General features: G+C 39.6%; 1 protein-coding gene across 1 annotated transcript in view; it reads right to left on the reverse strand.

Annotated features, from left to right (window-relative positions):
- The window catches only part of BMAL2 (basic helix-loop-helix ARNT like 2), a 95,915-nt gene that overhangs the window by 20,919 nt on the left and 60,319 nt on the right, over positions 1-14,677 (reverse strand). Inside the window, exons 10-14 of the mRNA XM_068970208.1 lie at positions 4,312-4,552; positions 3,735-3,841; positions 3,428-3,578; positions 1,421-1,479; positions 196-304 (exon numbers count right to left, since the gene is read on the reverse strand). Coding sequence (XP_068826309.1) covers positions 196-304; positions 1,421-1,479; positions 3,428-3,578; positions 3,735-3,841; positions 4,312-4,552 — 667 coding nt within the window. The remainder of the gene's footprint in view (positions 1-195; positions 305-1,420; positions 1,480-3,427; positions 3,579-3,734; positions 3,842-4,311; positions 4,553-14,677) is intronic.

A 14,677-nucleotide genomic window follows, 5' to 3' on the forward strand; every position in this document is an offset into this window, starting at 1 on the left:
AATGAATTCCAGGTTCTGTGCGATGTTTAGGAAGGACTTAACAAACTTAGTTGCTACTATAAAAGTGATCTCTTCCATTATGTTATTAAACTGGTTACTGTTTGCATATAGGAAAGCTATTGATTTTTTAATATTTGTATGGTTAATAAGATGATGATTCTACTTGTGAAAGTATTTACAGTAATCAAACATTACCTTTGTAAGTCCAGAAGTTCGCTTGCAACTTCTGTTCCGATACTACCAGCACCAAGTAATATTTCCGTAGACGTTCCAGGCACACTAATAAAAGACTGTCTAGAGGATCCTAAATCATAACAAAAGATTCAACTGAGGACTTTAAAAAGTATATAACTTGGTCAATATATTTTTTCAATTCAAATATATTTCCTATTTCCTTCTTTAAAAGAAACAAACCAGCTGCATCCTAAAATGTTAGAAACATTCATGCTTACCTTACAAACATTCTCATAATGGTTTAAGATGCTCATAAAGACTGATGTGAATCAAGTATATGGGAAGTCATTGAGAGGTCAATCATGACCTATAACCCTTGAGTACAGACAGTTTCTTCATACTTTAACCTCCACACTAAAGGCAGAGCAATACTATTTTTTTTCTTTTATTGAGGTATAGTTGATTTATAATACTGTTAGTTCCAGGTATACAGCAAAGTGATTCAGTTGTACATATATGTGTGTGTGTGTGTGTATATATATATATATATATATACATATATATATATATATTCTTTTTCAGATTCTCTCCCATTATAGGTTATTACAAGATATTGACTATAGTTCCCTGTGCTATATATGAAATTCTTATTATTTTACATGTAGCTGTGTGTATCTGTTAATTCCATACTCCTAATTACCCCTCTCAACCCCTCTATTTCCCCTGTGGTAACCATAAATATGTTTTCTATGTCTGTGAGTCTATTTCTGTTTTGTAAATATGTTTATGTGTATTATTTTTTTTAGATCCCACCTATAAGTGATATCATATTTGTCTTTCTCTGACTTACTTCACTTAGTATGACAATCTCTAGGTCCATCCATATTGCTGCAAATGGCAATATTTCATTCTTTTTTATGGCTGAATATGACTCTACTTTTAATATTTCCTAATATGTCAATTTTTATTAATTAATGCAAATAAAATATTAACATATTCCTGTGGTGAACAGCTACAATAACTTCCCCTTGGTGCTTTTCATGAATTTGACCAACAGACATTTGAGTGCTCTAATATACAAGGAACTATGCTAGCAGCTGGTGGTTGATAATAAGTAGAACACCATTTCTGCTCTTAAGCAACTCACAGTCTAGGGGTGAGCCAGTTAAATGAACAACTTATTGTGATACAGATAAAGAGGATACCTTTCTTAGTAATAAGTCTTCACACCTAACACTAAGCTTACCTTCTGATGACTGAGAGCTGCAAGGAAGCAATGATGTTTCTCCAGCATCACTATGTCCCCTAGAATTCAGAAACACCATAGGTGATTTTTGAAGGTGAAGGAAAATGTTAAAGCAACTACATTAATCCCTGTGTATCTGCATGGTCAGTTCTTGACCCACTAGTGTCTTATATGCATATTGTTAACGTTACCACCAGTCCCGAGGTATTGATGTGCTAAGTACCAGGGCTTTTGCCAGATGCCATATTACCCTGTAATGTATATGTTCTCACAGATACAAATTCTCAGTTCATAGTCTAATGATAAGAAGGCAAGAATTATTGGGATGAGTAATAGAATTATCAGGATGGGTAATTAGTACTTACTGCAGGTACTAAGGATTGCAGGGGCTTTAAAAAAAAAACTAAATATTTTAGATAAGGAAATAGAATTGGATTGATAAAACCTTACAGCAATCTCAAATAGAACATAGAAAAATAATACTTGGAGTGGGGCCATGCTAGCATATTGAGCATATCAAGAAAAGCTGGCATTTTCTTTAGGCTGACATAGCCATAGACCAGGGCTTGGAAGGGAGTGAATGGTCTGGATTTCTGCTTATTATCCCTCAGCCAAATATTTTTACACAAGTATATGTGGTCCCAAAGTTTAGAAGATGGACATGAAAAAATGATGTGGAGGCCAAAATGACTTCTAACAATTATGTGCTCGTGTGCTTAGTTGCTCAGTTGTGTCCAACAAGTCTTTGTGGCCCCATGGACTGTAGCCTGTCAGGCTCCTCTGTCCGTGGGGATTCTCTAGAGAAGAATATTGGAGTGGGTTGCCATGCCCTCCTCGAGGGGATCTTCCTAAGCCAGGGATCGAACCCAGGTCTGCCACATTGCAGGTGGATTCTTTACCATTTGAGCCACTAGTGAAGCCTTCTTACAATTATAAGCAGTTTAAAGCCACATCCACAGTGTTTTTTGGAAGGACAAAAGAAGGCCATGAAGGGTAGGAAAAAACTGTCTGAATAAATGCATCTACTGTCACATTTTATACCAAGCCAAAAGGAATTTATTACAAAAGGGCAAACTTTAAGCTTAATTCGGAGAACTAATACAAATGAGCAGTGAATGAATTATATACATATATATATATATATATATAATATACTCAAGTTACAAAATATATACTCATGTTACAAAGCCAGGGGATCACATGGGTTCTTTTTTTAATTGAAGTATAGTTGATTTACAATGATTCATGTGTTTAGCAAAGTGATTACACACACATATATATTTTCTTTTTCAGTTTCTTTTCCATTATATCATAGATAATTAAAAGATATTGAATATAGTTCTCTCTGATGTAGTAGGTCCTTGTTCATCTATTTTATATATAGTAGTTTATATCTATTAATCATCAATTCCCAATTTATTCCCCCCCTTTCTTCTTTGGCAACTATAAGTTTGTTTTCTATGTGAGTCTCTTTCTGTTGTGTAAATAAGTTCATTCGTGTCATTCTTTAATTAATTTTTTGGAGGGTAAAATCTCAACTTTGTATTGAGATATAATTCACATATAACATTATATTAGTTTCAGGTATATAAGATAATGATTTAATATTTGCATATATTGAAAAATGTTCACCACAAAAGTCTAATTAACACCTGTCATTACACATAGTTACAATTTTTATTCTTGTGATGAGAATGTTTTTAAAAATTTTATTTTTTTGAATTGGAGTATAATTGCTTTACAATGTTTAGTTTCTACTATATTTATAATTTTTAAGATTCTATTAATATATGTAAGTGATATCATATATTTGTCTTTCTCTGTCTGACTTACTTCACTTAGTAGGATAATCTCTAGGTCTACTCATGTTGCTGCAAATGGCATTAACTCAAGTTATAAAGCCAGAAAATCAAATAGTTTTAATGATTTAGCAAGATGAAAAGAGGGAAACAAAGATACTCATTTGAAATTAATAAAAAGGTCTTAACAACATAAAATATTACTTACAAAACTAAAGTGTTGACAGACACAATATATTCCAGTTCTTTGGTCCAAGGATTTATGAAACTAAACCACTGGCTTTTTAAAGTTACGAAAGACCCATCTTTCGCTCTGAATTTGTATGAATCTGTAAATATTTTCTCTTTACTCTGTAGAACTTAACAAGAAAAGATAATAATCAGCATAACAGTTTACCACTGTATAAATCAGTCCTTTAAGGATTAACTCAAGGTCCAGATTTCACAGGAATGAAAAATTAAGAGTTGAAACTATAATTAAAAAGTACTAAAAGGCAACCCCACTCAAGGCATACCTGCTTTGTGCTTGTCAGTCAAATTACTATGGTCATCCTGATGAAAATATTCATAACAAGAAGTTCCCAAGAGTTCCTGAGGCAGATATCCTAAAATTGCTGTTGCCCTAGTTTTAAAATTAAAAGTAAAGTTCAGAATTGGTGAATGTATCCCCTTCTGGAGGATTGTTTCTCCATACATCATCAGGACAGTGGAAAAGTGGACCAGGAGATGAGTAACCCTTAGCTTCACTGGGCTCCCTTTGGCTGCCCTTGACCCAGATTAGAGTTGCAAAGCAGAATGGACACCCAGACACCAGGCTGTTCCAGAGGCCACTGACCTAACCCACGGTATGCTGTTCTCACCCTGCGCCAATAAAACTGTGGCTATAGGCCGTGCACGGTTTCTGCACCACTGGCTAAGAGATATTTTAAGTTTGCAATTTGGTTACAGACGTATCCATATCCTTATTTCATTTAAGCTTTATTTCCTATTCTAAAGCTTAAAAAAAAAAATCCTGCCGTTCTACTAAGCCACATCTTTAGTAGTCTTAAATATCCCATTGAACTCTAGTCAGTATGGCAAATAAATGTTTACCTTTGATCAACATAGACAAATTTTCCATTAACTGCAAAACGGGTAATAAATTCAGCTGGTTTCACTTTAATCTCGCTTCTGTTTTGTGGGACAATATGTGGACGTAGTCTTCCAATGGCAACAAGGCAGGTGAAATCACTCCTGTCTTTCTTATTGTCCCCTTCTTCTTCCATTCCAGCAATATTTGCAGGCCAGCTTCTCAAGTAACCAGTGCAGTGGATAGTACAGAATTTTCTGTGATCTAATTCAACAGTTTAAAAAAAAGAGTATTTGTCAATTATGTCACAATAAAACTAAAAAAAGATTAAAAATTGAAAAGCATTTCAATCATTATGAATAAATTCATTACACTGACATTTATATTAGTTCTAATTCTGCTATGAAATAGCCTTTATGCTAAATATGAAAAGGGAATAGGTTGGCATTAAAAAGAAAGCATCGATCATGTTTACTTAACAACTTAATTCCTAATGGGTTACTTTTCTCAAGAACTAAATTATATGTCCTACATCAAAAGGATTGTTTTTTCAGTTTAAACAGATCCATAGCTATTTCATTATTTCCAAGTTAATTTTTTAAATTACAGTAATTTATATGTTAAAAACTGTTAAACTTCATACCCCCTGTTCTTTGCTACAGAAGTATTATTTTCAGCTTATCTAAATTTTGGTATATTATAATTTATATTCATAAATTTAAAGGACACATGAATATATTCTTAAATTTCTTATGTTAGCATTTATAATGGCTAATAGATACATGTTATAATATATTATAGAAACATTTCAGGGAACATTCAGAGAAATTTATCATAAAATGTATAAAAATAAAACAACTAGAATTAAAAAAAAAACTTAAGCAATTAAGTCATAAGAAAACACTCATCAAACAGATTCAACCAGGAAAATTAAAAATTGGAAATAATCCATATGTGCAAATATCAGGAAATGCTTAAGAAAACAATAACAGTGTAAAAGATAGGCAGTATACAGATTATGGCAATCTACAAAAAATTAACTTAAAGGTAAAAAAGAAGGGAGAAAAAAAACAGTTGTTTGTGATAAGATTTAGGAAAGACCAGAATAGTTATTGTTGTAAGTTGGCACTTTTTGCTCAGACTGTTATTACAAATCTTTAAAAAAATTTTTTTGATGGATGATGATATGGGCTGTCTTATTAAGATAGCAACTAATAGTAATAGGATGGCATCACCGACTCAATGGACATGAGTTTGAGTGAACTCCGGGAGTTGGTGATGGACAGGGAGGCCTGGTGTGCTGTGATTCACAGGGTTGCAAAGAGACGGACACGACTGAGCAAATGAACTGAACTGAACTGAATAGTAATAGCAAAGGTGTAAAGAACACTTTACGTGCCATGCTGTAAGTTCTTGGCATAATTCATTTAATCTTAATTAAAAGATGCTTGCTCCTTGGAAGAAAAGCTATGACAACCTAGACAGCATATTAAAAAGCAGAGACATCACTTTGCAGACAAAGGTCCATTTAGCCAAAGCTATGGTTTTTTAGTAGTCATGTATGGGTATGAGAGTTGGACCATAAAGAAGGCTGAGCACCAAAGAATTGATGCTTTCAAACAGTGGTGCTGAAGACTCTAGGGAGTCCCATGAACAGCAAGGAGATCAAACCAGTCAATCCTAAAGAAAATCAACCTTGAATATTCACTGGAAGGACTAATGCTGAAACTGAAGTTCCAATACTTTGGCTATGTGATATGAAGAGCCAACTCATTGAAAAAGACGCTGATGCTGGGAAAGATTGAGGGCAGGAAGAGAAGGGGGTGACAGAGGATGAGATGGTTGCCTGGCATCATTGACTCAATGGACATGAGTCTGATCAAACTCTGGGAGATAGTGAAGGACAGGGAAGCCTGGAGTGCCTCAGTCCATAGGCTCGCAAAGAGTCGGACTTGACCGAGTGACTGAACAACAAAAACAATAGTTCTGTGAGACGTTCTAATACCATCCCCACCATCTTAGGGAACTGAGAGTTACTGCCAAGATTACAGCAGGGGAGGGTGGAGCTTGGGGTTTACCTCCAGACAGGATGCCTCCCAAACTCCCTCTCTGAACCACTGTTCTGGTGCTATTTGATGGAAGTGAGTGCTGTCAGGGCAGGTATTCAAACAGGAGCCTGAGTGATGGAGAGGGAGGGCTATATAAAGGTGTTCCAAGGGGGAACAGCCAGTGCAAACAGAGTCAAGAGTGAGCAGTCAGAAGTGGCTGGGGCACCCTCTGTCCCAGGGAGTGGGACAGAGTGTCTGGAGAATAAAGCAGGGAACAGACAGTTTAGCTCTTGTAAGCCCTACACAGTGTTAGTTAGGTGCTCAGTCATGTCCAACTCTTTGTGATTCCGTGGTCTGAAGCCCTCCACGTTCCTCTGTCCATGGAATTCTCCAGGCAAGAACACTAGAGTGGGTAGCCTCCTTCTCCGGGGGATCTTCCTGATCCAGGGATGGAACCCAGGTCTCCTGCATTGCAGGCAGAGTATTTCCCATCTGAGCCAAAGGACCTTGTATTCAACACTTAACAGACATCAGCACTCTCCATGAGCCACAGATGTCTTAAATTACAAGTTGTTATCTCTTTCAACCCTGCTGCTACTGCTGCTAAGTCACTTCAGTCGTGTCCGACTCTGTGCGACCCCATAGACGGCAGCCCAACAGGCTCCACCGTCCCTGGGATTCTCCAGGTAAGAACAATGGAGTGGGTTGCCATTTCCTTCTCCAACTTTCAACCCTAAACCAAGACTTAATCACTTCTTCCCTATCCTGCTTTATGGCACCACAATCAACCCAGATAGTTAAATAAAAAATCTGGGCTCCTCCCTTTACCTTACCCAATATCAAGACACCTTAAAGGAATTAAAAATTAGCATAAATACAGTTTTCATTTATACTAACAAAACTGGATCACAGTCAAAAATAAAAAGGCTGGGGCTTCCCCAGCAGTTCACTGGTTAAGATTCTACCTTCCAGTGCTGGGAGCACAGGTTTGATCCCTGGTCAGGAAACTAAGATCCCACATGCCGTGCAGTGCAGCCAAGAATTTGAAAAATAAAATAAAAAGTAAAAAGGCTTATGCCTGTGACAACATGGGTGGACCCTGAGTGTATTATGCTGAGTCAGACGGAGAAAGACAAACACTATATAATTTCACTCATATTTGGAATATGGAAACAAAAAAACAAAATGAATGTACAAACCAAATCAACCAAAAACAAACACATAGATAAAGAGAACAGAGCAGTAGTTACCAGAGGGCAAGGGGAGTGGGGAGGACAAACTTAGTAAAGGCAAATCAATTGTATGGTGAAGGATGAAACTAAATCTTGGTGGTGAGCACACTGTAATGTATACGGAGCTAGAAATACACAGCTGTACACATGAAGCTTACATAATGTTATAAACCAAAGTCACCTCAATACAAAAAAAAAAACCTTAAAAAAAAGCTTATAGGGACTTCCCTGGTGGTCCAGTGGATAAGATTTAGTGCTCCCAATCCTGGAGGCCTGGGTTCAATTCCTGGTCAGGGAACTAGATCCCACAAGCTGGGAGCAACCCCTGGTGCAGCCAAATAAATAAATAAATATGAAAAAGGAAAAGGCTTATACACTGAGTTAAACATTTCAGATTTCTTGCAAATTTACAAGAGATACTAACTAAACATATTCTGTGTGCATGTGCACTAAGTCGTGTCTGACTCTTTGTGACCCCATGAAATTGGGCCTGCCAGGTTTGTCTGTCCATGGGGTTTTCCAGGCAAGGATACTGGATTGGGTTGCCATTTCCTATTCCAGGCTCAACTGAAAATACAGATTGGAAAGTTTATATTAATGTATGGAATCTCATCCTACAGAACATAGCCTTTGACTTCAGTTCTCTAACAATAGGGTTACCGACAATATCTAACTTACCCTGTTCCTCATTTTCCACCTTGAACATTCATTCAGTTGGCAGATTTCTAGTTGGGATTGTGTAATTTCATCTACTGATGGAATCTGATCCATTTGATCAATTATCTAAAGTTTTTAAAAATCCCATTAAAAAACACTTTATGCCCCAAATTCTTTACTTTTACCTAAATATTGGGATCATGGGCCTCAATCCTTACCAAACTAATTATTTACATTAGCTCCACAAGGTAGATTCATATGCAATCTACTCCATGATTAAAAAAAAAAAAATCCAAGCACTGATATAACCCACAAGACAGCCTTTCAAAATCCTTTCAAAAGGACTCAAAATCCTTTGTGAATGTTTTCTTCCACAAGTTGCAGACTGGGTCTCTCAACTTGATATCTTGCTGGCTTAGTTTGAATTCTCACAGAAGGTGATCCTGAGACAAGGATTTAAGTGCAAGAATTATGTTTGGGAGGTGCTCCTAGGGAGCTCCATCAAGGAAGTAAGACAGGGAAGACAAAGAAACTAATAATAGATCCATTTTCCAACAGGTTGCCACTTTGACAAAACTGAAGCTTAATCTGTTGGGGCATTCTGGGAGAAAGTTCAGTTCAGTCACTCAGTCGTGTCTGACTCTTTGAGACCCCATGAACCGCAGCATGCCAGGCTTCCCTGTCTATCACTAACTCCCAGAGTCCACCCAAACCCATGTCCATCAAGCCGGTGATGACCTCCAACCATCTCATCCTCTGTCGTCACCTTCTCCTCCTGCCCTCAATCTTTCCCAGCATCAGAGTCTTTTCAAATGAGTCAGCTCTTCGCATCAGGTGGCCAAAGTATTGGAGTTTCAGCTTCAACATCAGTCCTTCCAATGAACACCCAGGAGTGATCTCATTTAGGATGGACAGGATGGATCTCCTTGCAGTCCAAGGGACTCTCAAGAGTCTTCTCCAACACCACAGTTCAAAAGCATCAATCCTTCAGTGCTCAGCTTTCTTCACAGTCCAACTCTCACATCCATACATGACCACTGGAAAAACCAGTCTTGACTAGATGGACCTTAGTCAGCAAAGTAATGTCTCTGCTTTTTAATATGCTGTCTAGGTTGGTCATAACTTTCTTTCCAAGGAGTAGTTCAGTTCAGTCGCTCAGTCGTGTCCGACTCTTTGCGACCCCATGAATCGCAGCATGCCAGGCCTCCCTGTCCATCACCAACTCCCGGAGTTCACTCAGACTCACATCCATTGAGTCAGTGATGCCATCCAGCCATCTCATCCTCGGTCGTCCCCTTCTCCTCCTGCCCCCAATCCCTCCCAGCATCAGAGTCTTTTCCAATGAGTCAACTCTTCGCATGAGGTGGCCAAAGTACTGGAGCTTCAGCTTTAGCATCATTCCTTCCAAAGAAATCCCAGGGCTGATCTCCTTCAGAATGGACTGGTTGGATCTCCTTGCAGTCCAAGGGACTCTCAAGAGTCTTCTCCAACACCAGAGTTCAAAAGCATCAATTCTTCAGCGCTCAGCCTTCTTCACAGTCCAACTCTCACATCCATACATGACCACTGGAAAAACCATAGCCTTGACTAGATGGACCTTAGGCAGCAAAGTAATGTCTCTGCTTTTCAGTATGCTATCTAGGTTGGTCATAACTTTTCTTCCAAGGAGTAAGCATCTTTTAATTTCATGGCTACAATCACCATCTGCAGTAATTTTAGAACCAAAAAGAATAAAGTCTGACACTGTTTCTACTGTTTCCCCATCTATTTGCCATGAAGTGATGGGACCGGATGCCATGATCTTCGTTTTCTGAATGTTGAGCTTTAGGCCAACTTTTTCACTCTCCACTTTCACTTTCATCAAGAGGCTTTTTAGTTCCTCTTCACTTTCTACCATAAGGGTGGTGTCATCTGCATATCTGAGGTGATTGATATTTCTCCCAGCAATCTTGATTCCAGCTTGTGTTTCTTCCAGTCCAGCGTTTCTCATGATGTACTCTGCATATAAGTTAAATAAGCAGGGTGACAATATACAGCCTTGATGTACTCCTTTTCCTATTTGGAACCAGTCTGTTGTTCCATGTCCAGTTCTAACTGTTGCTTCCTGACCTGCATACCGATTTCTCAAGAGGCAGATCAGGTGGTCTGGTATTCCCATCTCTTGAAGAATTTTCCTGTTTATTGTGATCCACACAGAAGCATCTTTTAATTCCATGGCTGCAGTCACCATCTGGGAGAAAAATGGAGAACAAAAACCTCGGAGTTATGTGGCCTGAAGTGCCTCAAGGAATAGGAGAGTAAGAATATTGAGAGTTAACTTAGGCAGGTTGATAAGGAGTCCAAGCCTAAGGCCTCTTCAAGGAGGATGTAAACATTCTTTTTTACATTCTTTTGCCTTAGACAAGATTTTGTTCATAGGCAGCAATATCTCTTGTTCAAGGACTTTTTTTTTTTTTTTTTGAGTTTTGGATGTATGTTATGGGAGAAGGTCTGGGTAAAAACTTCCATAGCCTTGAGCTCTGGGTTAACCTGTTCCTTCTGGCTAATCTCATGCTGATGTCATTCCAGAATGTATGTTATGGCAAAGGGTCTGGGCAAAATTCTCACAGCCTTGAGGTATTTTTTTAATCTATTCTCAGCAGCTACTTGAGAAGTATATAAGGTCCCACTTAAATTAGTGAGGCAGGTACTCTCCTACCCCTTTCTGATGTCTATCAGATGTCAGAAGGGTTTTTTTTTGTCACTTTCACTTTAAATAAAATCGACACAAAGCTCTGAGTGACTAAGACTGTCTTTGGTTGGTCCTAAGTGAAATCTCTTTCAGAGACCATGAATCTGGTGGCACCCTTAACTGTTCATCACTAAGATATCAGTATTTACATATCAGCTGCCCTCAGTCAGTGGAGAGGGGATGCTCCCAGGCAGCACTGCCCCACCAGGAGTGGAAGCCCGCCTCTTGCTGATACAGGCAGAACTGTCTCTAAGGACCAGAGAAAGAGGTCAAGTAGAGAGTCACTGTGCTGGACAGTGGAAGCCAAGGGACACGAGAGGATGGTGTGGGGTTCTGATAACTGCCACACTTGCAGAAGAAGCCAATGGATTACTGATATTCTTACCAAGATAAATTTAAGGAATATCTAAGCTATTTGGTAACAATCATTCATCCCTAGCAGCCTTTGATTTCACAAGTGGAGGTACATGAGTAATCTTATCCTTGTCTTAAAAGCTTTTTCAAAGTTTGAAGGCATGGCATTCATGTTACAATTAGGGTCAAAATAAGGTTTTTAATGCCAATCATGTTTTTTAAAAAGACTTTTTATTGTGGAAAATCTCAAATATCCACAAAATCAGAGAGAACAGTCACTTGAGTGACTCATGGCCAATCTTGCCTTTCCATAAACCTTAAATTCATTTTCAATTAGCCTAAAAAGGGCTGCTTTCCAGTCTCTCTTCTTTTAAATTTAAATATAATGAAGGCAAAAACTCATCAAAAATATAATGAGATAAAAAATAAGTGATTGCCAGAGGTAGTTTGGAAGAGATAGATAGAGAGAATTTTTAGGGCAGTGAAAATACTCTGTATGGTATGACAACAATGACCAAGATTGAACCCTAAGGTAAAGTAATGGGCTTCAGGTGACTATGATGTGACAACGTACCATATATATATACACATATGCCATATATACAACAGCATTCTGGGTGGAAGATTCAGTTGATAGTGGAGGAAGCTATACATGTGTGGGGATGAGGGATATATGGGAAACCTCTGTACCTCCCTCTCTATTGTGTTGTAAACCTCAACCTGCTCTACAAAAATAATTTTAAACAATAATTAAAAAATTTAACTGTAACTGATGTGTCATGGTAAAAGGGAAGAAAAACACCTTTGCTAACTATAGGCTTTTCTCATTAACAGGGAGTGGTCTTAAAACACAGTGTATTCCATTGGCTGATTATTATTGGAAAAAACAACTTAGTAGCAACTCTACACAAAATTGAAGGCAAAAGGAGAAGAGGGAGGCAGAAAATGAGATGGTTAGATAGTTATGACCAACTCATTGGGTGTGAATTTGAGCAAACTCCAGGAGATAGTGAAGGACAGGGAAGCCTGGAGTGCTGCAGTCTACGGGGTCACAAAGAGTCAGACGTGACTTCAAGACTGGACAACAACTATGTAAAATCTAATCGTTTCACTTGGCAGACATTTCCTTTGGTTAAAGTAGAATACAAAAGTGTCTCACGAGTGGGACACCATCCGTGCGGCAAATCGGGGTTACATTCTGCAGTTACCTCCTCCTGACCCAGGCAACTGTCTGTACACCTATCTACCTAGTGAAGTGAGGTGAAGTCACTCAGTCGTGTCCGACTCTTTGCGACCCCATAGACTGCAGCCTGCCAGGCTCCTCTGTCCATGGGATTTTCCAGGCAATAGTACTGGCGTGGATTGCCATTTCCTTCTCCAGGGGATCTCCCCAACCCAGGGCTCGAACCCAGGTCTCCCACATTGTAGACAGAGGCTTTACCGTCTGAGCCACCAGTCTCCCCAACTTTCAACTCTTCTACTGGTGAGGCAGGGCCTCGCCATCAGAATAAGACATATGCTTTGTCACCTTAGTCGCTCAGTCATGTCTAACTCATTGTGACCCCCATGGATTATAGCCTGCTAGGCTCCTCAGTCCATGGAATTTTCCAGGCAAGATACTAGAGTGGGGTTGCCCCTTCTCCAGTAGATTTTCCCAACCCAGGTATCGAACCTGGGTCTCCAGCAATGCAGGCAGATTCTTTATCATCTGAGCCACCAGGGAAGCCCTGAAGAAAAGCCCATCTAATGGTTAACACACCCTCACTGTTCCTGAGGCCAAACAGGGCTCATGCCTTTGGCGCAGAGCTCTGGAGTGTTAAGTGAAATACTTGGTCAGGCACTTGAGCAGATTAAAAAGTCCTTTTTGAAAAGGTGTTTGACTCTGACTGCAGGCCTCTGTGTGGCCTAGCCTGGCAGGGGAATGAACGTCCGTGTGTGGGCAGGGAAACATTCCTAGAGCAGGAGCCAGGCCCCTGGCTGTGTGTCTGCTGCAGAAATCATCTAGAATGGACCTCTTTCGTTAACAACCTTTGGCATCTAGGAAGCTACTCCAGTTGGTAGCATGGCACAGTGGAAAGAACACAGATTTTAAGGCCGGATTCCTGATTCTGCCCCCTTCTGTGTGACTTCCAACAAGTTACAGAATCTTTTCAGGCTTCAGGTTTTCTTATTTGCAAGACTGGGATGGTTTGCAAATGAAAGTAGGTTACATATGCAAAGTGTTTGGCATACAGATTTTAAATAATTACTGATTCTCTTCTTGCTCTTTGATTTTCCTTCTCCTCTTTCTGAGCCACAAATAACAGCTTGCATTTTTTGAGTGCTGTCTAGGAACCAAACACTGCCTTAGCCACATGTAATCCTCACCTCACTCCCATGTGGTGCTACTATTCCAGCCATTCTGTCAGTCTGCTTGGGCTGCCATATAAAATATCACAGACTGAGTGGCTGAAACAATGGACATTAATTTTCTCATAATTCTGGGGGCTAGAGGCCCTGGATCAAAGTGTTGGAAAGTTTGGTTTCTCCCAAGGCCTCCCTCTGGCTTGTAGATGGCCTACTGTTTCCTCATGTAGCCCCCTCTGTGTACCCCTGGTGTCTCCTCCTCTTCTTATGATGACACCAGCCACATCGGATTAGGCCCCCACTCTTATGACCCTAATGGCAGAAAGCGAAGAGGAACTTAAGAGCCTCTTGATGAAAGTGAAAGGAGAGTGGAAAAGCTGGCCTAAAACTCAGTATTCAGAAAACGAAGATCATGGCATCCAGTCCCATCACTTCATGGCAAATAGAGGGGGAAAAAGTAGAAACAGCAGCAGATTTTATTTTCTTGGGCTCCAAAATCACTGTGGACAGTGACTGCAGTCATGAAATTAAAAGATGCTTGCTCCCTGGAAGGAAAGCTATGACAGACCTTCTGCTGCTGCTGCTGCTAAGTTGCTTCAGTTGTGTCTGACTCTGTGCGACCCCATAGATGAGGCCCACCAGGCTCCCCCGTCCCTGGGATTCTCCAGGCAAGAACACTGGAGTGGGTTGCCATTTCCTTCTCCAATGCATGAAAGTGAAAAGTGAAAGTGAAGTTGCTCAGTCATGTCCGACTCTTAGCGACCCCATGGACTGCAGCCCACCAGGCTCCTCCATCCATGAGATTTTCCAGGCAAGAGTACTGGAGTGGGATGCAATTGCCTTCTCCGATGACAGACCCTAGACAGCATATTAAAAAGCAGAGACATCACTTTGCAGACAAAGGTCCATACAGTCAAGTTTATAGTTTTTCCAGGAGTCATGTATGGATGTGAGAGTTGGACCATGAAGAATGCTGAGTGCCTGAGTTGATGCTTTTGAACTGTGGTGCTGGAGAAGACTC

The sequence above is a fragment of the Capricornis sumatraensis genome, chromosome 4 (genome assembly GCF_032405125.1).
Source record: "Capricornis sumatraensis isolate serow.1 chromosome 4, serow.2, whole genome shotgun sequence".
Classification (NCBI taxonomy): domain Eukaryota; kingdom Metazoa; phylum Chordata; class Mammalia; order Artiodactyla; family Bovidae; genus Capricornis; species Capricornis sumatraensis.